At 41.4% G+C, this 25,430-nt stretch overlaps 1 protein-coding gene across 2 annotated transcripts in view; it reads left to right on the forward strand.

Annotated features, from left to right (window-relative positions):
• Positions 1-214: 214 nt before the first annotated feature.
• LOC121880933 (latent-transforming growth factor beta-binding protein 2-like) overlaps positions 215-25,430 on the forward strand; it is an 83,975-nt gene continuing 58,759 nt past the window's right edge. For both annotated transcript variants that reach the window (XM_042388568.1, XM_042388569.1), the window contains exons 1-3: positions 215-1,008; positions 3,574-3,647; positions 15,620-15,890. In XM_042388568.1, the coding sequence (XP_042244502.1) occupies positions 530-1,008; positions 3,574-3,647; positions 15,620-15,890 (824 nt within the window). In that variant the 5' untranslated portion in view covers positions 215-529. The remainder of the gene's footprint in view (positions 1,009-3,573; positions 3,648-15,619; positions 15,891-25,430) is intronic.

Genomic DNA, 25,430 nt, shown 5'->3' on the forward strand with positions numbered 1-25,430 from the left:
TGAGTGGAAGCAACAATACTGCCGACAAGGGGGAGTTTCTTCTTGCAAAGCGCATGCTATCCCTACAAAAATTCCCGGTGACTTCAGATCCAAGGAGGTGGTGATATTCATGGGAGCACGATTCAAACTCGAGTCCTCTCACTTGGAGTAGGAGTTCAGCTTCAGCAGCCCTGGAGCCAACGCGCTGCTCTCTTTGCGCCTCTTCTCTTGTTTAACATAAACTAAAACAGATGGAATAATGTTTGTTTAAAATATCATTTTTTCAGCGCTGGAAGAAGAAAAGGTCACAGGCTTTCTAACTTTTGGACTGTAGTTAAGTGCTGATTTGTTAACCTGAAGGCATTCTGCATAGTCTTACCTGGGCATTATGAGGAGGTATCCAGGCTTTCATTCTTGGGAGAGGATGCCGTCTTGCTGAACTCGTGTAGCCTAGTCGCGGTTTTTTTTTTATAATTTGCTCATATTTTAGTGGCTGTTGATAAAACTGTAACGCGATCTGCCCTTTTACGCGGTAGTTTCAAAACTTTGCATGCCCAAAATGGACCGTGCGGGATTTGCTGTTTTAATGGTTCTGACTCTTGCACTGGTGCGACTTGGTGATAGTCACAAGGACACAACAGGTGTGAGGAAAGAGGGTGCGGGCGCAGAACAGGCGGTCTGGGACCAGCAGCAGTCCCGGGTGAGGAGTCAAGGTCACTCGCCAAGGGGACCAGAGGACGATGCATCCTCCAGACCATCCGCTGAAACCTCTACTGGGGCCATCCAGTCTAGAACTCTTGTCCGCCTTCCCAGGGGCACATCATCCCAAGGGGATGGCAGGCATACATCCAAAGCAGGACCGGCTCATGGTGCAGGCAGCTCTCGGGAAGACCTCGCCTCTGCGCAGCGGGATGGTGCGCTGCGCACCGCCAGACACCCGGTCAGCCAGAACTCCCCACAGCACAGAACCAGAGTGAACCGCAGGCAGAGCAGCAAGCCCAGCTCTGCCAGCACAAGGCGACTTGTTGGGTAAGAGTGACAGCCAAGTGCTACAAGCATGTTCTACTTTGCTTTATCAAACTGTTCAAGCAGTTTAGCTTCACTGTATGAGCAGTAATTTTAGGAATTTGTGTGACCTATTTCTACACCAGACCATGTGGTTTACTGCAAAGAGGTGGTGGCCCACTTTAGCAGGAACTATCTTCCTGCAAGGCAAACCAAGTGATGATGTAACTTAACAACCCAGAGAAAGTGGCTGTAAATTGTTTTTCCACATCAATACAAGCTGCAAGGATAATGTGTGTGTTACCCAATAGGTGAAAGTGCTGTACACAAAATAAACATGCATGTCTCCAATGTATGTATTTTGATATAACGGTCATGGCAGGACATGAAATAATAGCTGAGGTTAAACACTGTGCTGATTAAAATGCTGATAATCGAAACATCTAATGCACAGCAAATGTGAATGGGTGAACTGCATTTGAACTGTTTTGAAACTCATGCAACTCTACATTATGACCATTTCCTCTCATTACTACACATTACAGTATATTTAAATTGCAGCAGGGGAACTGGCTGCAGACCACTTCAGTGTGTGTGCCCCACTTTGGGAGATCCACATTGTTGCCTGTGGCCATGTATTGTAGTGGCTCAACTGGAGCCTTGCCTGGTGAACATTTGCACATTCACTTAGTGATCAGAAACACCTGTTTCTCCGATGGCCCTCTGTCAATGCTACAAATCCTTGTTTTTTTGTCTCTGTTAATCTCTGAACAGGACCATGGGTTGTTTCCATATTAGAGCTCTTTTCTTTTTGTTAAATGAACCCTTGTGCATCCAGTCCTGTTTATTCCATAGGGACAAAGCATGATACACACCGGAGGGGAGGGTGTTTACATAATCAGAAGGGGATTTGAATGGCCTGGGTTGCAGACACTGAAATATAAATGAAATATCTCTTTTGTGTGTCCCTCTTGCTTTTAGGAAATATATTATTTATATGGCCAATTTATAGGGGACTCTTTACAAGCAATTGGAGGATTCAACCAATTGGTTTGCCATCTGTAAGAATACATATAATGTGTACTCACCTGCCTTAAGCCTTTAAAAAGCCAAGAGGAAAAGGACTTATGCCCTGAACATATCCGTCACTCAGACAGTTGCAGTGATGCATGCTTGAATTGAGGTGCTGTCTATTTAAAGCAGCACATAAAGAAAATAGCTGCCTGCGCTGTAGTATTAGATCCAACATGCTTTATTGCAGCGTGGGCCGAATGCCTTGCTTGACACTGCCAAAAAAACATACTCCAGTGTTGAATGAATAGGGTTCTTTGAGTTTTAAAGAAGCATAAACGTGGTGTTACATAAATCTGCAGCAACATTACCTTATAGTAGTCTACACAGCAATTTTAACACGTTGATTCATTATTTTCAGAGGAATCATCTGCTGCTTGTTAGAGTGTTTTCATGACACATTTCCTCTTGGAATTCCCACTTAGCTTACTCATTTACTGTACCCCGCGGCACCGGCAGCGCTAGGTTCACTTAACCTTTCTTTTCCTTTACATTCGAGTTGACTCAGTATGACTCCCCTTTCTGTTTTCAGTGCACCTGTCAGACATTTGAGTGATCCAGATAGCTCAGTGGTGAAATAATACCCCCACTCCTCATGTTCGGGGTTCAAACAGAAATATAACAAGGTGTGAACATGGTCTTATCTGTATTTTAACCTGAGGCATAGTAATTATGCTGCATGAAATTCTCCATTACATACATGTGTCCCTTGATGGAATTTGAATGTGGTGACTGATGTCTTTGGCACGGGTCTGGTCTGATGTGTGTGATTTATGTCAGAGCTAAGCCTGCCAGATCAAGGGACCAAACAACTGCATGTTATCTCTGTGACGCCTCACTCGCAGTATCTAATGAGAGCAATCTGACTGAGGTCAGTGAGTCAATCCCTGTTATCTCCTCAAATCACCACGAGTCAGACATCCACTTACTGTAATATCTTGTGAAAAGATGATGGGGCGCAGATCCATGCCAGCGCGTTGACTGTTGCCCTGAAGTTGCTCATGCGGTCTGGTGCCTTTTCATCTATCTCTCTGCAAGAAATTGGCCTCCTCTGCAAGTACGGATTAAAGAGTGCAAAGAATCCAGTTATGACTGTTTAAAACTTGTCATCTCTCATTTGCTCAGTGATTTATAGAAGATGCAGGGTGCTTTTCATGTCCCATGTGTCTCGGGTAATCCCTTCAAGGCTCGGATAACTCTGTATTTGTTTTCACTCTGGACTCTCGCATAACAGATAGAGTTTCATGACTTGCCCAGAAATGCTTATCGAATAAAATGCAATTAAAGTGTAATCTCAAAAGGTGCTCATATCAATAGGCTAGCCACATCAGAATGACCTGAAACTGTAACAGCCTTAGGAATCAGATCCTTTTGTCATGCAAAGGTTTGAGGCCTTCCACATTCATTGTTATTATTATATGGATTATGAGGAGGTCCTCTATATTAATGTATGCTTGAACCAGTATGATCAGTGTTTTATCTCATCCTGTTTTCTTGGGTCTGTCTTCCTTTATTCAGGCCTAATGTGTGTGGAGGTCAGCAGTGCTGCTCCGGCTGGGCTTTGGCACCTGGAACCAGACGCTGCATAAAACGTAAGTAAAACCTTTAATATGTAAAATCTGAATAAATGTGAAGAATACTCTTTCATTCATCTACTGACACTTTATTGTTCACAAACTAAGCTCCTACATGTTAATAAAGAGCCTGCATTATCTATACTAGAGTTTTCTCCACCAGTAAACTATGCAGACAGAGAGGCTTTACAACCGTATGCAGACAGACTGAAAAATAACAGTAAAAGGCTACTAATAACTATCCTGTCAAGTGAAATTGCCCTGTGAAAGTTTTCCTAGGGTGTTATTGCCCTCATGTTCATGTTCATCATGTAGTGTTTTCCTTTTCTTTTCATGTAAGATCCTTGCGTGGAAATTACCAGCACTTAGCACTTGGCTCTCTTTTTGACTAAAGCCCCTTAATTATGGGTGGAACGGCCTCTTCTTTTACTTGACCACAGCAGTATTGGATATCTGAACTGCCAGATAATTAAAAGTGGAGAAGAAGACACCGGCTGTGGATGAATAATCCAGCCACAACTTCAAATTGTTAGTTTTTGTTATTTCTGTTTTAAACTGGACTGTGCTGGTTGGCCAGATCACAGTCTTGTCATGTAAGACCTGATCATGTTAAAAAAAAGCTTAAAATACAAATGGCTACAACTTACACCAGATGTACTTGTTGCATGTCATGTTTCAAATCAGGTTTATGTCCACCATTGTTTCTTGGAGGCTGTAATAACAGGTTGGAACTGGAGCTGTTTTAGTCACAGTTATCTATCTATGTATCTATCTATTTTTTTTTTTACTTGTTTACTGTTTTTTCTCTTTCTATCTCTCTCTCACACACACATCCATACACAGTTCACACACAATTTAGCCAGTCGATTACACAACATGCTGTTTGGCCCCAGCCTCCTAATTAGATCTCCTTCCCTCTTGCCCAGCGCAAAGCCTCCTTCCATTTTTTCTCATGTCCCAGCTAAAGGCACACTTACTGAGGTGTAAATTACATTTAACGTTGAGCTGTAGTTACCCAAATTAAAAGAGTAAATACTTTTAATCTGCCAGAAAGTAACAGGTCCAGTCTAACGCGCCTATGTTAAACAAGGCAGTGCATCTGAGCAGGCCAGGGGTCTGTCCAAGCATCTGGACCCTCTTACAGCTTGGCCCTCACCCAGGTCTGACTGGAGGCTATGCTATCATCAGCTGAGTGAAACCCTACGGCCGGCAAGGTGCCAACACAAAGGTCCCAGACTGGAGCAGGGACTGGAAGCCCCCACGTAGAAGACCTCCGTGGAGAAAACAGGCTCAGGCTATCTTTACTCTGTCCTCGCCTGAGACCCACGGCTGCTTTATTAGGAGATGGCAGCATGAGAAAACATGTTCACAGTGGGGGAAAGAAAAGGAACAAACCTGTCGGCTGGGAGCATAAGTAAAAACATATCATGGCTGAGCTGTGTCTAGGAAATTCTCACTGAAGGGATTGAAGTAATGTCTAATATTACAGGAAAAGTGTCAGCTGCAGGCTTCACCTGCGAGACTGGATTGGGTGTCTTGAGTTATGGCCTCCTTGTTCAGTTGGGTTGAGCTCAGAGCAAGTTGTGACAGCTTTTGTGTGTAACTTATTATTATTTTATGGGGTGCCAGCCAGGAGATATCCTGACAAAAGTCATTAAGTCATACACATACAAAAAAAAAGTCAGCCAACACAAAGGAGGTTCGCCTTAAATATAAATTAAATGGCTCATACAACCTTAAATAGACATTGGTAAAAAAAAAAAAAAAAAAAGCACACTAACACAACATTTTTATTATTAAAAAAATGCATAAGAACCATATGAACAGAGTTAAAGCTTTTTCAATAAACAAAACAATATAAAACTGTTCGTTTATGTGTGATTAAGAGTTCATTTTTCAGTCCATAAAAAACATAAAATACTCAGTCCTTTTTGAAAAAACAAAATACATATGTAAATCACTTCAACAAAAACCAAACCAGAACAGTCTCTCACGATTTGAGGAAAAACCTCTAGTCACGTTAACAAGCATTAACAGGAAATACACAGTCAATCACGTCAGTCAGTTGGACCAACAGCCAGCTCTATGAAAACTGATCAGTTGGAGGACTTTAACGTTCCTTGTGGTGTCCTTGGCTTGTGTTGAGTTGAGCGGGACGAAAGACTAAGCTACCTCGACTTTTTCGCACTCTACCGCAGTTTGTGTAACTATTTTTCGCCAACACCTATCAAATCCTCCGACTCCTGTTTACGAGGAAGGCGTGCCTTTTGGACACCACGTAACATAATTTCAAAGCGACTGTGACAGTTGGACTAATTGAAAACAAGGGGATGGTCAGTTGGGCAACCATAGCACCCAACCTGTGCTTTGCCAGCTTGTTACAAAATATATGACAGGAATTGGATCACTAGTTGTCCAGGGAGTGCAAGTCTGTAGAAATGTGTTTATAAAAAGGTTTTCGTCTGGGTCTCTGTTGGTCTGGAGATTGTTGTCTGCTTCTCTGAAGACTAAAGCCTGCCCATGTCCTGGCAGGTTCGCTGTTGACTGTCTCTGTTGTAGGCGTCAGGATGGATGGATAGCAGGCTTGTTTGTGTATTAAAGCAAAGTCCTTGTGCTGGAAATAGCCGATGTTTTGATAGGACACTTTGATCCATTAAGAAGAACGGAACATTGCATTCCCACTGCTGCGTCATGGTTATTTCTTTTCTAGTCAAGTAAGTAACCGCTGTAATTAGAGATAAATGGTCATAGGTTTTTATGACTGAGGTTTTACCTAACTAATGTTGATTTTATTAATGGTGGCTAAGAACCAAACTTGTATGTGTGTTGTTGTTGTTGGCTGGTAAAGCGAGGCCAGGTGTAAGCTTGGCTGTATTTCTATCTGTTTACTTGCAAGCAGGATTGCAGCTCCCGTCGAGATAAATGGAGCATGTTGTTTCTATATCAGCATTTATGGTATTCCCCGCTGTGCTGAGATTCACATCTGCTCATCAAAAGTGTTTCTGCTAAAATGAGGAAGGCCATATTCTCGCCCAGTCACGGCCCAGCAGTAGTCCCGGCTGAGTTATAAGACAAGACTGTCTGTCAGCTGCATTATTGTTAACATTGCCTCGACATAAAAACTGACTCAAAAGCCCATGCTGTCTAAAATGTCTTCAGCCTCAATCCTGTAGAAAAATTTCCACGCTTCTTTATACCAATTGAAAGCAATGTTTCACCAACGGATCGTCAACATTATCCTAAAATCTGTCAACACCGGTAGGCCGTGGGAATGTTGCACACCTGCCTAAATAGTAATTGCCAAAGAAGACAAAGATTGTTGGTTCAGTAAAATCTCTGCTATTTGTTTGATTTGGGAATGGCCACAGAAATCTGTTTACAAAATAGTTAGCTACCCACCTGTGGAATTAAGATAAAAGTTGTATTGCTGGCATGTTTTAGGATAAATACAGTAACCCTCAATCAGATCTTGTACATCAGTGTAGAATTACTGTTTTCAAGTTTTGGTTTACAACATTTCTCGGAAAAAAGAAACAATTAAAGCCAGAACTCTTAAAGGTCCCATATTGTAGAATGGGAGATTTCTATTTCTTTTTTTGCTTTCAAAGCAGGTCTACGTGCTATAAAAATACTGTGAAAATATCGAAATGCTCAGTCCAAGGAGAAACTGTGCCTTTAAAGGAGCCGTTTGGACATCTGTAAGGTTGTGATGTCATAACGCTCAGTGTTCAGCCTTCCCCTCCAACAGGACCTCGTGCCCCTCCTGAAAGAAACAAAATATGCTTTTTGATGTCATTTACCTAATTTATGTTCACTCGTTTCATTTCAGCTCAGTGTGAGAGTCTCTAGTGTGTTATACTGTCATATAAGGTCGTGCTAGTTTCCCTCGTCTCCTCTGGGTTTTGCCCGTCCACACAACACACAAACATACACACAGCGGAACAGAGGAGAGACAGACAGTGAAGGAAACGCTGCTCAGTTGTTGGATGTCAGGAAGCAAATTTGTCATTGCACAGCCTTCCAAAGGTTGGATAACATTATCCTCAGTGGTGGCCATCACAATTTACCGGTGAGTTTTACCCAGAGCCCTGGTTTTATCCACAGTAGCTACTCTAGGCTACAATCCATTACCTGTTGGCCTGGGCATTCATCACTCAAAAAACAGTCAGCCAATCAGAAGAGAGGGGCGTAGAGCAGACACAAAACAGTCTCCAGAGCTCCAGAGAGAAGCTTAAAAGAGGAGATGTAAAACTGTATTGAGGTAGTTTTTGGTACTTAAAACCACAAAAATATCTTCTTATGGATATCAAGACTTCAAATAAAACATCGGAAAAGTAAAGAAAATCCAGTGTAACTGCAGAAACTAATTTAAATTATCTTTGTGCTTTTAAATGTGACTTTCTCTCATTCTGACTGTAAATGTCTTCTTGGATAGGCTGACGTGTAGTGTGAGTTAAATGAGCTATTTGGCAAGGCAGGGTTGTAGTGTAGACTAATTTTACAACTAAGGCTCCACAGCCATGTTAGTGCTTTGTGAGGCTACTTAGACACAGCATGGTGATATTTAGAAGATATAATGTGTGCCAGGTTTACCATCTTAATTTGGTATGTTAGCATGTTGAAAATTGTGAATTAGCAATAATTGGTATTAGCACAATACAAAAAAAAAGTTTTTTCTTACACCCCTTAAATTCAACAGGGCCTGTGAAGCCTTGGTGACCTCAAGTGGGGGTCAGGAACCCCAGGATGGCAACCAGTAATCTCGTACTGTAGATATTGAGATATTTTACAGGATAAGTGAGAGTTTTGACCTGCTGGTGGTGCTAGAGGAAAAGTCAGGGGACCACCATTGGCATTAGGCTTCATCCCCAAGGCACCATTAATATCTGAATCAAATTTCATGGTAGTCAATCCAATAATTGTTGAGATATTTTGATCTGGATCAAAGTGGTGGACCGACCGACTGACAGACTGAGGTTCGTGCTAGCATGACTAGCTCATATTGGCAGGGTCACTATGCATCAGAGTCATCTTGTGTTGCTCTGGCTTCTCCAAATGACTATTTTAAGAATTGGATTAATATTATGGTCTGCCACACAGAGTGAATATATAAGATAATATAGAATACTTCAGACAGGGGAATTGGGGGAAAAGCCCCTTTAGCACAGACAGGAACTGGCTTTATGTTTTACCCCGTTTTATCTCATAGTGCTCCCTTAAGTCCCTTAAGGCTTTTAGATTCTGCAGCTATACATCACAAAATTTTGGTGAAAGCACGCGGCATATACTGTAGCAACATGCTGAAAGTATAGCCAACACTGAGAGCATGACCCCCAACCAAAAAGCACACACAGATGGCCCTTGATTTAAACCTGTTGCTGCCTTAGAGAGTGCAGATGAAAGGTGCATCATTCCTGTAGAGGAATAAAGTTGTTTTCAGTCCCTTAAGCAGTTGATGATTGACAGAGTGAAACACGGTAGAGAGGAGTTTCTTTTTGATTGCCTTCCAGCTTTCTTTGGCCTGCTGTGCCGCTCAGGGCCCCATCCCAACCCTAAAATAACTCCTCATGCAGAAAGACTCTCTCTGCCTCTGTCTCTTTGCTTACCTCTCCCCTCTCACAAGGTAACTCTCCCTCTCTTTCCAAGCAAAAAATATAGCATTTAGCATGTTTCTCTGCAGTAATTCCACCAGGTCCCCAGTGCCGCTTGAACAAGATTAAAGCCCTCCAGTGTGGATACACTGAGTCATTTAAGTCGTGTTAAAGGCTTGACTCAGCTGTTCAACATTTTTATAGTTACCTCATTCTACACTCATAACATTTGTTGGTTAGATTTAGTGAAAGCTCATTTAAAGTCTAAAAGAGGAAATTAGGGTTTTTTATAGATGGCCAAGTCATCAAACTGAGAGTTTATGTGAATTATTTAATGAAATAATAATATATTCCTAGCATAAGTATAAAATCAACATTTTTTACATTTTTGTTGAATCATTTATCACAATTACTCTTTAGATTTGTAAATGTATACCTGTATACCTTATGTGTGAAACGCATTTAATGCTCGTCTTTTGCTTCCACATGTGTAAAGCAGCTGATCAGCTCCATGAAAGTATCAAGGACACACAGTACACGTGTGAACACTTTCTAACCTCCAAAACAGCACCCAAAAATGTAGGTTCACCGTCACCACCTAATAGATACAAGCCGTGTCAGTTTGCTCTTTGTTAACCACACTGAAGCAAGACAGAATATCCAAATACATCAGCCCTGATCTTACTGTTGTATTTGTCTTCTGAATTCACACACAAACTCATGATGAACTCCCAGAAGTTGGCTCAAATGCGGTTACGCATTCATAGCACCATGTTATTTGTTCTTAAGTCAGGTGTGTATGTTTTTTCATTGGAAGAAAAGAGATTTATTGTGCATAACATATGTTTGAACTGCACTAGTAAAGGTTTGTCATTGAGTGTACACTTCAGAGGATAGTATATAACATTCAGCTAGAGGTCATGAGCCAGATTCAAGCACGTGATGCAGGACCAGGACTTTCCTGCTGAATGCATTTATTTTTCAGCAGAGTTACTGTACATATGATGAGTCAATATCCTGTGGAATGTGTAATTTTTAATCTACAATGTAATACAGGGAGCTGCAGAGTTGACATGTAATTTAATGCAAGTTGCTACAGATTGGCTGAAAACAATGTCTTACTTCTCAGTTTATATGACGCAGATGAATTTAATGATGAGAAAGAGTTATATCTCACTAATTAAATTATACATTCGCCATTATTCTGCAGCACTGAAGCACTCACATTATAAAAAGTAAGACAGAAAGCAACTGTATTTTCCCAAAGCTTGAAAAAAAAGAGTTAACACCAATGAGAACCAGTGCTTTCCATTTTACAAGAACAGGAGGTTTTTAAAATGCTGGTCTTTCTGGTGACATCGTTGAGCTGAGGTTAAAATTACTGCTACGCAGACAGCCACAAAAGCCCTCCTTGGCTTTATATGTCATGTGTGGATCTGTGGGGGTTGCACAGTTCACAGTTCAGGGGTATAACTCCCCTGGCAGCCCTGTAGAGAGTTATGGCCCATTAGACAGATCCTGTAATCAATACACATCCCATCGTCCCAAAACCCATCATTAACAGAGACGCTGGACAGCTCGCTCTCAGTTTGTCTCCCCAAACCAGGAGTGCTGCTTTCTCCACTCCAGCTGGTGTGTCTGTTTGTAGGTTGCAATTGGGTCCTGTTTTGGCCTCATGCACCACATGTTTTTCTAATTGCTACCATGGACGAAAGTGTAGTGAAAATGAGGTACTACTCAGTGTCTGGACCTAGACGTCTTCCTGTAGGTCTCCTTTTTTGTTTATTCGTACGTCTTTACCCATAAGCTATTGATTATACAGAAATAATGGAGAGAGAAGTAGAACAACAGGCAGTGAGAAGCTGGAGTGTATTTTTGGTGATACTTTTTTAAGGGCTCGTGTGCCATTACACATCACTCAGCATTTAGCCTCTAAAGAAACTAGCAAGAGTGGGTTTGATTGACACTTACAGAGCAACATTAACAACAAGCTCCCCTCTCCTTCAGTCACACACATGCTCGCTGAGGCCAGAGTGTTGTTAGGGCAGCCCTCACCAACCATATATCATAGCACCCTCCTGCTTAAAGAGCATATGGAAGTTGTTGGGATGTGATCCCTCAGGAGGATAGGGTTTGTGGGTTTTCAGTGCACACCACGTCTCACAGAGTCAGCTTTACAAGTTGCGGGCACACGCCCACAGATCCAGATATCCTCCACAGAGTGCCCCAGCATGTGGCTCATTAGAAGCTGAATGCGGGAGTTTAAGGGGTGCGGTAGAGGCACAATATAGCATGGCTAAAAGTAATGTACACAGTGTCATGGGTCAGCTGTAGGTTAACAAAATCCCCCCATGGAGCTGGTGGGTTTGGAGAATTAAAAGCTCCAACTACTGTATTGGACTGAAAAAAAAACCCACACTGTGATTGAAAAATGTGCATCTCTGACAGAAGCACCTCAATTTGGTGAAATATTACCCATGTAAGATTTACCACAAGGAGAAAATAAGGATCAGTCAAACAGTGTCAATCTCCCTCCCTTCTGTGTCTGATTAGAACAATTGAGAAGTTTAATTCTGAACATTTAATGAAAACAGCAGAGTTACGGTAACAGCAGTTTGGTTGTAGACAGCAAAGTAAGCTTTTGGCAAGCCTGAAAAGATAGCAATTGCACTGGCAACCATGTGGAAATCACATGTTGGAAAGAGATTAACACTCACTTGAAACGATTAGCAATGAGAAGCAATTGTATTAACTGCTCAATAGACCAATTCTTACTTCTTCAGTGGATAGCGTATTTGGATGAGAGGCACATTTTGAAGCTTGTCTCTCCCCGCTGCCTCCCACAATCTTACACCACTTGACCTATTTCATGAGATCTGTCAGGTTCTGTGGTGACTCCTAAAGAGAGGCCCCTGCTGTCATCACAGGAGGTTCACCAGACCACATATTCCGTCACAAGAGTTTTACAGTTGTCTGTGCAGTTTTGTGCAAAGTTGCAATAATTTTTAGAACCTTTTTAAAGTGTCAGATGCATTCAGCAATGGCCATACTGCAATTGCCAATCAAAGGTAAGTTGCTGCAACCATAATTTCAAATGACATTTTATCTTTCATTCTTGTTTCCTAACTTCCTGTCTCTCAGTTACAGGGTTTGAAAGGGCCTTTAGTCAAGCCTTTTTTCATATTCCACTAAATTCTAACCTCCAGAGCAGCTCCCAGCCTCTAAATCTCATAATGGTGCATAATGCGCTCAGCCTGTGTCCTTCCCAAGATTATTACGATTATGCTTTCAGTATCAATATTATTTTCAAAAATGTCAGGTTACTGCTGGTAGCACTGTTGACCTGTGTAAAGAGAGGAGATTCCTTTACATGTTTGAGTTATGTCAGATACTGGTTTCAAATTGCCCCTTGCTGAATGAAAGGACTATAAACTTTTGATGTGCTGTATTACGTCGAGTCAGAGTGAGGGGAAGGCGAATCTCTGGTGGATTGTAATGGGCTGGAAACGAGCACTAAATTGGAAATGAGAGTCCAGTGGAGGGGGAATAAGAATGGTAATTTTCCCTAGATATACACGCACATGTAATCCTACCCTTATAACAGGTAACTGTAACCCGCTAGAGACATTATAAACAATACTTACCTCACTAAAAGACCCCTGGGTTGCTTTAATATACATACAGGATTTTGGTGTGATCACCTCAAATCCAACAAAGAATTTTGACAATATAAATAACTTAGTTTTATGGTTTATTTTATTAGAAAACTGTTTGTTTGACCCCTAAGTGAATAGTATTTGTAGAGGGATGAATACTTACATTAATTTCAGCTTTCCGGCATTTCTTTAGAGATGTTGGTCAGGCATCCTCAAAATTTCCCGATGAGTGTCATTATGTAGCTTACGTTTGAGAGGCCTGGAGGTAAAAGACATATACAGATCTCAGACTTACTTAAATATGAAGTCGGAGATGTTGTAGCTGAGCCCAAAGAAAATGCTCATTCCATATTAATAGAGTTTTATTACTGATTCGTCTGGATCAGCATGTTTGTTTGGAAGGTCCGAAGCTGCCAACAACAGTCTTAATAGTCTCCTATTCTCAGATGACTGGATCTGGACACAACCTCCCGAAACTTGGCCAGTCTGTCTCAGTCGTAATTAAGGCTGAAGTGGCAATGCCAGGAATGTTTGCCATTTCTCCTCTTTTATTTCCGATGAATTCTCATTTTATTATTACTCTCGCAAAGTAATAATTGCTGCGCATATTTGTGAAATGGATGGAATGTGAGGCAATTAGTTTTAATGATGTGCAAGACAAATCTGCACGACAGCAATTACTGTGACAATGTGTTCAACAGCCCAGAGGCAGGGCCCAGAGACAACACAGACAGGCAGTGACACTGTACGCTACGGCTATGCAAGAGGTTTCATGTGGGGCACATGTCAAGCCCAGAGTCACTGACCTGTCCACTCTATTGTCAGTACAGGCGACATATTTGTCTGGTGTTGATTCCGTGCCTTGCAGCTGAAAAAAAAGGGGACACACGTCACGCGATTGAACACATATCCCAACATAAGCCAACCGTGAACCACCATTTATTGGCTTATTTTTCTGGCCCCCGCTGTTTCTCGTTTCAATTCAGACAGTTTATTTTAAGAATGCAGTTTCACACATTACCGACATCTGCCCCCCTTCGGCATAATGTCGCTGGAATCTGTGGCCTTTTTGATCCGCCGCTTCATCCCCAAACTTGAGGTTAAACAGACTCCGGACAAGACGGTGGCACTCAGCCAGCTCGTACTTGACTTCGATGATGTATTTAACTCTTTGCCAAACAGAGCTCAGGCAATTCCTGTTTTATTCCATGATGGAAAATTCAGATCACATACCAAGTTATACAAATCCACGACCGCATTTCTCTAAATGTGTACGCTTCATCAAAAAAAGTGGCGACATTTTCCTCAGAGCAGTTAAAACAAAATGCTTGAGTGAATTAGTTTGGTCTAAATAAAATTTGCTTCACCATAAAGCACAAGAGAGTGGTAATTGTGTGATATTTAATCCCCAATTTGTTAGTTTTTCTCATCATACCACAGCCTGTCAGTGCTTAATGCAGTGGCCTTTCGATAAACACGCATCATGATCTGAGAAAACTACAGAGCTTAATTTGGGGTTCTTTCTGGCAATATGTCTGTGGAAATAAAAGTCTGAAGTTACAGTTGTTTTACAGCGCCGTCATGTTTCTCTCTGTCACTTCTTCTTTGAGCTCATGTCATCAAGAACAGGATTTTTTGGGGTGCAGTGTGCTTTCACTCAAGCCTAAAGGAAACATAAAGTGGTACCGCAGTCTTAGCAATATCGCAATAACAGGAAGTGTGCAGCAGGTAGAGCGCTGTTTGCACCCAGTGGGGCCCTTTTGACTGCCAGCACTCCTCACTGCCAAGAGCTGTGGCAGTGTTCCTGCCTGCGATCTGTCAGTGTCCACAGCATCTGTGTCAATAGCATTCCATAGCCCTGTTGACAGAGCGCCACTGTTTGCTTTAGCCACTACAGACCGGTGGCCTGATTTACTGTTTGAGGACAATGTCATAAATCCTCAAGTGTCGTCTACTACATACATTCGTGTCACAAGATCGAGGGCTTGTTTACTTTAAATTGCGTGCCACAGGTCTTTCAGTACTTGAAGTAGCAGGAGTGTGATGGGAGGGTGTGGGGGTGGGCTGGTAGAGTGACACGGATTATTTTCCATGACCATGAAATGACCTCAGCACTGTGCATTTGCAGACTATTGATAAATATTATGCACACATTTATCTTTTAAGTACAGTTAAGCCCCTTCAGATTTAGTTTGTTTTTCAAATACAAGATATAGCTCTGTAGGCCATTTCTTTGATGAAGTGTCAGCTATTTACAGTTAGACCTTCTAGTTTTTCCCATTCGCTCATTATTTTATGACCTCAGTTTTATTACCCTTTTAAGCTGCCTGTGTTACAGTGAAAGCACGCTGGATTCACAATCAGCAACGGAAGGTATTTTTTAGGAAATCATTCCATATAGAAATGCCCTAAACCGAGTCATGAACCTTGAGTATAGGCTTTACCTTAGTGAGAAATTGGATAAGGGTTTAATGTAGGTGATCATATACATTTAGACTGAACAGGGCAGTTAAAGACTCAAGAGAAACTGAACATGAGAGCCCCTCCAGGCTCTCTACTGCATAAAAAGGACGAAAAGGGTTGAGAAGTGAAACTAATGGCCCCTTGATTGAATCAATTTAAAGTGAGCCCCAGTGTTGAGATCAGGGAAAGCCATTTCTGCTACTGCTCCTTCATACAAGGGGGGCACATGTTCTAACATGACCTGTTGAAAACTTGATCTACATCTGTGCTCTCTCTTCAGCTGATTGCCAGCCCCCCTGCCAGAACCGTGGCTCCTGCAGCCGGCCACATACCTGTGTGTGTCGCTCAGGCTTCCAGGGGCCCCGCTGTGAGGAGGTGGCTCCAGAGCAGGTGTACATCCGCGACAGAGGCGCCCTGAGGCGTGTTCAACCCGGGATCAACCCTTTCCAGAGAGACCAACCGCGGAGACGGCCCTCAGAAAGGCAAGCCATCGATATCACCAGGGTGCAGACCCCACGACCTGCGACCACCAGACAGCCTGCTCACGCTGTGTAAGTGACGCAGCTGTGCCTCTCTACCTCTTCTTATTATAGCCAGGAAGCCTCACAGCTTTGCCAAATAAGGATGAGTCAAACAAATTACATTTTAAGAGAAACATCTTCCTGACTAATGGCCCAGTCAAGGTTAGATAACTACTGTACACTAGCTGTCAAACCACAAGCTACTGAGGTATTTTCTCTGTTACTCCCTTCAGGCAGTTTTTTTTCAGTGTGGTACATTATTTCATTCAGTAATGAGTCACTGAAGTGGGAAAAAGTTCTTCTAGCTTGCTGTCTTGCTAACTGTCAGATAACTAGCATTAGGCCTAACTGTCAGTTAGCAAGATTGTTAGCTAGGTCACCAACAGGACAAGATCACGCAGTTTATTCAACAAACATATTTGTACCACAAACTCCAGTCACATAACAGGCTACAAACCATACTTCTTTTATGAAGCAGTTTAACAATTAATGTTATACAGTGTAGGACTGCTAATAAGTTACAATAGCTTTCTCCATTTTGGACCCTCGGGTTCTCCTTCAAAGGATAGTATGGTTTACTTTTGGTCAACAGTGCAAATTTGTGAGTCAAAGTTTCACTTGACATGGAAAATTTGCATGGATTTTCTGTGCCCAAGTGAGCAAAATCCACTGTCAGTGATTCCATTGAAATAATGTGATTCTGCTGCGAAAAATTGCTGTTTTAAAAGCTGTTTTGACCATGCCTTTATCATTTTGCACTCAGCATAAAGTGATTCTTAAATTCTACTTTGGTTTTGAGCCCATCAGACTCATGAAAATGATGTAATGCTAGAACTTTAATATTAGCAGGTTTTGGTTTATATCTCCTAATCCACAATGTCACTCCTGCTGCCCAACCACAGAATTTGGTCTGATGCCATGACACAGTGATATGCAACTGTACATTTTAATTTCTGTCTATATAATTTAATAATGAAACCTTGACATTCACACAGATTCTCACCCTTTTTTTTGCATTAAAATCTATTATTCTCGAATCAGAAAAAAGGTAAACATAGCCATCTTAATATACTGTATGCTGTGGTTTTTCACAGCGAGATATTTGTTTAAGCTACCATTACTGTCATGCAGGCAGGCTCACAGAAAACAAATTGATACACTGTTCTATTTGAAATTATTAAAAGCCCTTGAACAAACAGTAGTTCATTACGCTCCTTTTCAACGCTGGTTGTGTTTATCGTTGCAATAAATCAGACCAGATGACTGGGTTCATATGTTAAATCTTTAATACACTCAAAGTAAAACAAACACTAAGTAAAGCAAGTAAGCATTTGCTGCCATGCTTGAAAAGATATTAAGGTAAATCAGCAAAATGTTGGAAAATATAGCATGATTTACCAGGCAGAAGTATTAACCCATACTATTTGCTATGAAAATAGGGTGGGATGATTATATTTTTAGGCTTTGACTATTTCAGTTTGTTCTTTGATTTATTGGAATAACTGTGACTATAATGTATCCAACTTATAATTGCTCAGACGAAGGCTTCTTTTCAGTACATTCAGCAAATTCTCCAAAGACTGCTAATCAGTCAGGTCTAATAGTTTCTTGGCTTGAATGTCTCACTGTTTTTGTTCCAATCTTGTTGGAAATAACTTTTTGGTTTGATTAATCACTTTACCATGGCTAGAACTGTATTCTTGATCAAAGATGTTGAAAGGGAGTAATTGTTTCCGGGAATATTTTTGATGGATTGCTTACAGGTTCAGACTTATCTTGTCAAATTGCTCTCCATTTTGGACTCAGGCCCAGTGCTTTTCTAATCCACTCACAGTCGGTCTAAGTGCCATAATTTGTTTGGGCACTGAGGTCATCATTCACTTTTTAGCCAGTTTGTCATCTGGGTAATTTCTCTCCACCAAACCACTTTAACATTCTCAATTACAGCTGACATTTATGGTGCTCCTCATGCTAATTGTGAGGGTCTCATGTCACTTTGTGCTTTTGCTGGTGTTATGGAATTACGCTGGCTTAGCCATCCACAAGTTTGTGGTAGCTCAATGAAATTCTACTGAATGTTTTGGCAGATGGTTCATAAAAGAGTTTTTATACATCCTCCTTCCCAAAACAATTATTTTGGAGTCATTGTAAATCTTCTAATCAATACAAGACCTCTGAAGTCTGCACAGTTGCTATGCATGTGTTTTCTTTGTTCGTGACTCACAGGACATTTTTGTGTCCTGAGTCACAGATCTGGGACAAATTGAAAGAGACGAGGCTGCAGGTTAAACATTGTAAGAAGCAGACTCTGTTCTTGAGTCACACATGCCCTTACTATGATTGTGTTCACCTTTCATGCTTCTGCTGAAGCTGACTAACTGTTAACAAGAAGTGTTGTTAAGTTCAAGATGAGCCATTTCCCTCTACTGGAGTGCGGAATTTCCAAGGATACAGTTCTGACTAATCCAGTTATTAGCCTAGTTGTTGTAATGGAGTATACAGATTTCTCTTGAAATTTGCTGGTCAGTATGAAAACATTTGCCAAAATTGTAAAATGTTTTCATTGAAACATTAGTCACTAGTCTGTTTCATTGGTACTTCCAGGAAGGTATTGAGTGCTTGTGTAATGCACATTAAAGCTCAGCCCTTGTGAAGGAGCAGCAAATGGTCTGCATTGTCTTGGCCCAGAATGATCTTTTAGGGGTGGAACAGTGCTCCCCCTGGAGAAGTGGTGGATGCAAGTCTTGGTATCATATATCAGGTTGAGGTTCCACTGTTTCCAAAGCCAGGAAAGCACGAGCAATGTGAGGTCATAGAGTGAGAGTGAGATAGAGAGACAAACACCGGTGCCAACTAGGCTCAATTAAGAGTGAGTAAGAAGAGGAGTGGGAGGACAGACGCTGGGGTTCAGATATATCATGTTGTTCTATCTCCTACTTATATACCCAGGGTGCAAAGGTCACCCTATACATGTAGCACCCAGCTAGTCTCCTTTCATTTCTCCCTACTAGAGAAGGTGCGAGGTACTATATATGTCTGTCTTGGAGCAGATTTGGCTTGTTATGTCAGCAGCACCCTGTTACTGACCCAGCCTGTCAAGAGGCGCCAAGAACAAGAAATAGTGTGGAGAAGGAATGAAACAGACAAGCAGGGAAAGAACAGTAAAGAATGATAATAAGAGAAAGCAGCAATCAGAGAGAGAAAGTGAGCTGTCTACTGGGACAAGGTAAGGTGACAGCACTAGTTTAAAGTCCAGATTGTAGTCTAGGATCTGTTAAACTTTCCAATGCCCAGACCTGCTACTTGGCCTCACGTCTTACTGTCCAGTCAATTCTGGCTCACAGTTATGAAACCCCACTGTGTGTACATGTCAGCAGGCGGCAGGCAGGGAAAAAGTAGTGTCTGCGGTCAACTTTAAGAGGTTTGTCAACATCTCAGTGACGATGATGCTTAACTCAATTTTCAGCAGGCCAGCACCTAAAACTTGTGTGGCTAGGAACAGTCTTTTTTGATTAGGCATTGAGCAACCAAAGGAGATTTTGTGGTTTGGGTACTCTGTTAGAGGTTAAGTGTTTTTTACTAAACTGTTGACTCAGTTCTGGAATAAGGGGATTTCAGAATTTCCCAAGTGTCTACATGTTACCAGCAATATCATATCATATCATATCATATCATATCATATCATATCATATCATATCATATCATATCATATCATATCATATCAGTCAACAGCCCAACCAATTCTGGATTTATAGGCTGAAACTGATATCAGTATTTTGGAATTTTAAAAAATCCAAGACTTATATATCGGCCGATAGTCATTCTTTTACATAAACACATACCAAATTTTGATAAGGATCCCTTAAATTTTTTAAAGAATTGTCACCGAGACGTGTAGTGAGCTGGACAGTTGAAGAAAAAATGTATTAGTGCTCTCTAGTGAACAGTCAATGCCATAGCAACAGTGTTTCTAAATAACCTCAAACTCAGGCTGCAGTTAACATTATCAATTAGTTTTCTGGTTAATAAAATGTCAGAAAACAGTGAAAAATATCCCAAAGCCCAAGGTGCAACCTCAAATGTCTTGTTTTGTTGCAAGCAACAGTCCATTACCCAAAGATACTCAGTTTACTATTATAAAAGACTAAAGAAACTAGAAAATATTCACATTTGAGAAGCTGGAATGGGAGAATTTGTGTATTTTTTCTTAAATAGCGACTCAAAGTGATAAATCGATTATCAAAATCGTTGGTGTTTGTAGGTTTTTTGATTTTCTGTTGTTTGAATAGACTAATTGTTGCAGCTCTACCTCAAACATATCATTGCAATTTCCTTACTGCAGTTTCCTGTTTCTTATAGGCTCACACAACAATACCAATATATCTGTAATAAGTTAATATAGCTAGCTCTATTATAGACATAGACTCCACCAGTCTTTTTTGGCATTTACCCAACAGTATACCGAAATAATCAGAGACATATTTTTTAGGATTTAAAATTCCTAATGAGCTCACCAAAATGTAAACATCAACTCAAAATGGACAAGGTCCATTTCACAAGTGAAACATTAAAATGCTTTGAAGGTACCCTGCCCAGGCCAGCAGCAGTCAGAAACCCTCTAGAGTCTAAATTTTCACTGGCATTTTTAACCAAACAAAAGATTATTGGGGGGTAAGACTATTTTTTCAACTGCTGTTCCAAGGTCAAGAATGAACTTTCAGTCTCAACTTGGAAGAGAAGTCTAAAATGAAATTGGAGTATCTATAATACCATGACAACTGGACAAACTCCGTCTGCTGTCAAGAATTATGTAATATGATTGAAAGCTCCAGAACAGCTACTAAATTGACTTAGTGCAAAGAGTATTTTATCCTTTCTACATCGCTTTCTCCTTTCATATTGGCCACATCAATGGTGACAAATCTACCCAACTTTAGCTCAGATGGAATTTCTCTCAGAATCTAATGACAACTGACATGTTGTCAGCCCTGTCTGGGCACAGCTGCCCTCTAAAATGTTATTTTAGAGAATATGAATGTAAATCATGAATAGTCCCACTGAATGAATCCAGCACATTTAAGAATGACAGCCTAGAGTAAAAGTCTTGGTGGGATGGACAAAACACATGAGGAGCCTTATATACAGTGGGATTCTGGGATATTGGAACACAATTTTGTGCCTACTCCCTCTTCTTGTGTTCCTGTCTCCAGTCTTCTACCTCTCCTCTGACCCTTTCAACTGTGTCCCAAATGTCCCATGTGCTGGTTCTGTAGGATTAAAACTGTAAAATTTAAAATAGGTACATCCTATATGCAGCTGGCAAACAAATAACTGTTTCCTCTTCAGACCTGTACTGTCTTTACCGTGGAACAAATGCGTTCCACTGTAACCCAGCGTTTCCTGTGAGTGCTGTGCTCAGCAGTAGTGAAAGGCTTGTCCCTGTCAGCACAAGATCCTGTAGATCACAGCTAGTCTGTCAGCTCCCAGTATGAAGGTCAGGGCCAGTGGTGAACACTCCTGGCTGAGCTGGAACAGTGATAACGCATAGAGGACGTATTCACCACCTCCTATGAGTCCTTCATATCAACTCCACACCCCCACTATTCTCTGACATCAGTCCTCTGCAGGAAACAGAGCAGGGCAGAGCAGGATGTGTGCACAGTGTGCAGGTCATCCCTACAAAGGTCATCTCTCTCTGGTCTCTGTTACATAATCAGACTAAAGAAGGTTGGCAGCACCTATCTTGACAACAGAGCTGTACAGTCAAGTTATCATGGTTTTTTAACTGGAACTGAAATATGATGACTAGATGAATAACTTGGCTCTTCTGCACATCATGATGACTAATCATTCAAGAGGCTGTATTATGGAAAACAGGAATTGTCTAATCTTGGGTTGGATTTTGCAGTTATAGATGTTATTTAGCTTCTGTTAAAGCACAGAGATGGTACTCCTCAGTGCTTCACCAACTTTGTGATGTGATGAAATTTCATCATTCATACAAGCCCCTCATTGCGATGTCACAACTGGGAAAAGGTAATGATATTCTGTTTCTACATTTTCTGCGTGAAAAAACGAAGCCCACTGCATAGCCACAGTGCAGGATCATCAGTCAAAAAGTTGTTTTTTGCGGGGTACCCCTATGGCTTAGGGGTTGAGACACCATTTGAACCCAACTGGGAGACTCTACTATCACAGCCTAATAAAGAAATAGGATGCGTCCCCACCGCTACCCACAAAGAATCCATGCAAGTGCATAGGTTACTTCTAAAGTTTACCTTTGTAATCCTTAAGATGGAGGATAACTTTCCAAAGTTGTAAACTGCTGTGCAATATTTTGACTTTTGATAAATCTTCAAACTCATGGATCTATTACTCAAACTGGCCTTTCTAGTTCGTATTTTACCATCTCACCAGTAGCTGAAACAGCACAGCCCCTTGCATTTTTTTAACACAGGGCAATCAATCTTCAGCATCTAAATCATTTTGCCCCCAAAGGACAGAGGCAACAATATTGCCAGCCAATCAATACGGTGGAACTTGAATAATGCTATTGTTATTTTAGTGAACCTCAAACCTGTTTCATTAGAGGTTACTGTGGAGCTCTGGAACCAACTGTCTTTAGGTGAAACCAAACAAGTTTAGAGGAATAAAGAAAATTAACAATGTGTCTCATAAACATACAGTGAGCATACCAATTTGTCACAAAAAATGGGAAAATAACCCCCCCTTCAAGTGAAGTGATTATGTGTTGTGACAGTGATTGCAATACAATGTGATTTGATTCCATTTGATATGATACAATCGTATTGATACATACAATAGGATGATATACAATACAATATACAATATGATCTGATACTTATAGAGTATGATGGGACAGTACAACATGATATGATAGTTGAGGACACAATACGACAGTACAACACTTTGGTAGAGAAAGTAGGTGGATAAATTGTAATTATCACTGGGGATGAATTGTAGTTACTTGGCCAATGTAAATATAATTCATCACTAGAGATGCACCGATCTAATACACTAGATCACTATTGACACAGGCACTGACTTTATTAAGTGGATCTTGTGTGGGCCATACTGATCTACATTAAAAACTGATTCAGTGTTTCCATGATCAGTTACATTCATTGAAGCTGACCGCCGATACAGTTTTAAGAGCCACAGTAACCCCTAGCCTTAAATTTGGGAAAAAAACTGGTATGGGATAGATACTTGGTATTGGCAGTGAGATCCGCAGTTGAGGTATTGGAAACAGTATCGGAAGAGAGAGAGTTGGATCTGTGTACCCCCATTTCACCACTGGTTATTTATTTAAAATGTTTTAAATTTAATTTGCATCAGTGTTTTGGCCCATGCTTAAAACAGTAATTGCTCTGTACAATTGTGCAAAGTGCAATTTGCTTCAGTGATGACAAATTTGGTCACACCCAGTAACATATTGAGATGTTGAAGAAAACCAAAAACTCCCAGTTCCATGAAGCAGAACGACCCTTAAGAGGGTGATACATACGTCTTTCTCTGCATGAACTGTTTTGCTTGTATCTGTCCCACCATTTGCCTGGTGACTAATCGGCCTGGTGGTTGTGTGGCTTGTTGACTCAAGGCTTTGCACATAGCCACACAGCCGTTCCTCAGAGGAAACTGTGGTCATAGTGGGAGTTCTCTATGTTAATCATGGATCACTGTTTGCTTTCACTCCCACTCCAGACAAACCACACCACCAGCACTGATGGGAGCCGCTGTTAAAACCCTGTAGGTGACCCCAGCACCTGTATGGAAATATTATTTTATTGTCACCAGCAGTGCTCTTGGTAGTAAAGATCACAGAAGAATTTAAGGTATCAAGTGTAACAGCAATGCAGAGATTGAATAAAATAGGATCATTTACACTGAAAGGCGGGAGTGGAAATTCACTTTAACAAGTTTCTCATAACTCAGTTGAGAGGATAATAAATTTAAGAGAGTAGGCCAAATCCCACAGTAGCTTTCCATCTCATAATACTCTTGATGCCTTTGACTTTGATCAGATATGTGTGTTCTTAAGACTAAAATATATATCATTCAGCCTGGGAAAGTTTTTCTACTGTACCACCTGGCAGTCTGCTTTGCTACTCAAAGAGGACGTGTCCAGAATCATCCTCTTATCTCCCTTTTCGGCCACTGCCAAAACATAGGAGGCCTGCAGATGGGGAGTCAGGCTAAAGTAGAGTAGAGGGGTAAAGTGCAGGGTAATTCCATTGACTGTATATAAAGATGGATGATGCGTCTCCACTTTCTACCGCTATGCAAAAGTGAAGCCAAAATATCTCCTTTCTGGGAGCTGCCATCTTGCTTGTGTGATGTCATTTGGAGCCAGAGTCTGCACAGTAGAGTTGGGAAGCGGGATAATGGGCCATGGGACATGACCCCTCATCCACTGCCTGATGGAGGTTTGAGTGCGGCTGTCACAGCTGTCAATCACGACGTCACACCCCCTTTTCATATCATCAAATAACTTATTAAAAACAGACTTATCAGAAAAATAAGCACTTGAACAAACATCAGCGTGTTAAGAACTACCTAAAATGACAGAAACCATCGTTGGGAAAAATATATTCCATATGTACTTTGATTTTTTAGTTTGGCTCATGGCCCATCCGCTAACATGGAGGGGGCGGGATTTATGACCTATACTGCAACCAGCCAGCAGGGGGCGATCGAGATGTTTCAGCTTCACTTTTGGGGAGCTGTCATGACGTCCATATTTATATACAGTCAATGGGTAATTCCCACAGGTTGTATGTGCTGCTCTCTTCTGAATAGGCTCTAACTCCTCTCCAAACCAGGCAAATGACCATGTGTCTAGAGTTGTGATTTCTATCCCTGCGTGGGTAGAGTGGGAATGAACTTGAATGGGGTCAGGTTAACTGGCTTTCTGCTTGTGGATTGCAGGCATGTTTGTCTTGTGTGCTGGTGCCACAAACTTGACCTTTGCCCTGACCCTGGTCTCTTGTGAGCATTTTCACTTGTGATATGAATGGGAAAGGGCTTTCCGGAACATGGCTGGACATCCTCTACTATGGTTTTGTGGTATTGGGGGGGACATTGTGTACCTCTGCTACTGTGGGTTTAACATCAACATGACAGAGTGCAGACTCAGCTGTGGAGGCCACACTGTCCTCAGGTGAACCCTCCACAGGCTGGAAAAAGAAAGGAAACGTTTAATTTTGTATAAGATATGATTGTAGAATATGAACAAAGATTGATTCAGCATATGTTGTAACATGTGCGTGGAAGACAGCCTAAATGTGCGGTAGATTTTTTGAATTTGAGGAAGCTTAACACAACAATATTGACTGAGCCAGGCCAGGAAGAGTTGGTGTGTTTCTTTCTACAAATACAGAGCCAAACGAGTCCCATGAGTGTTTGGCTTCCTGCTAGGCCAGAGGGAACAAAGGACCATAGAGAACTCAGCACTCAGCGTGGGACAGATATGTCTTTCTCTCTCTCTCTCCATCCCAACTCTCCAAAGCCTCGTCCGAAACACGCTGTCTGTGCCGCACTGCCAGCGGG

The sequence above is a fragment of the Thunnus maccoyii genome, chromosome 16, assembly GCF_910596095.1.
Source record: "Thunnus maccoyii chromosome 16, fThuMac1.1, whole genome shotgun sequence".
NCBI classification, from domain to species: Eukaryota; Metazoa; Chordata; class Actinopteri; order Scombriformes; family Scombridae; genus Thunnus; species Thunnus maccoyii.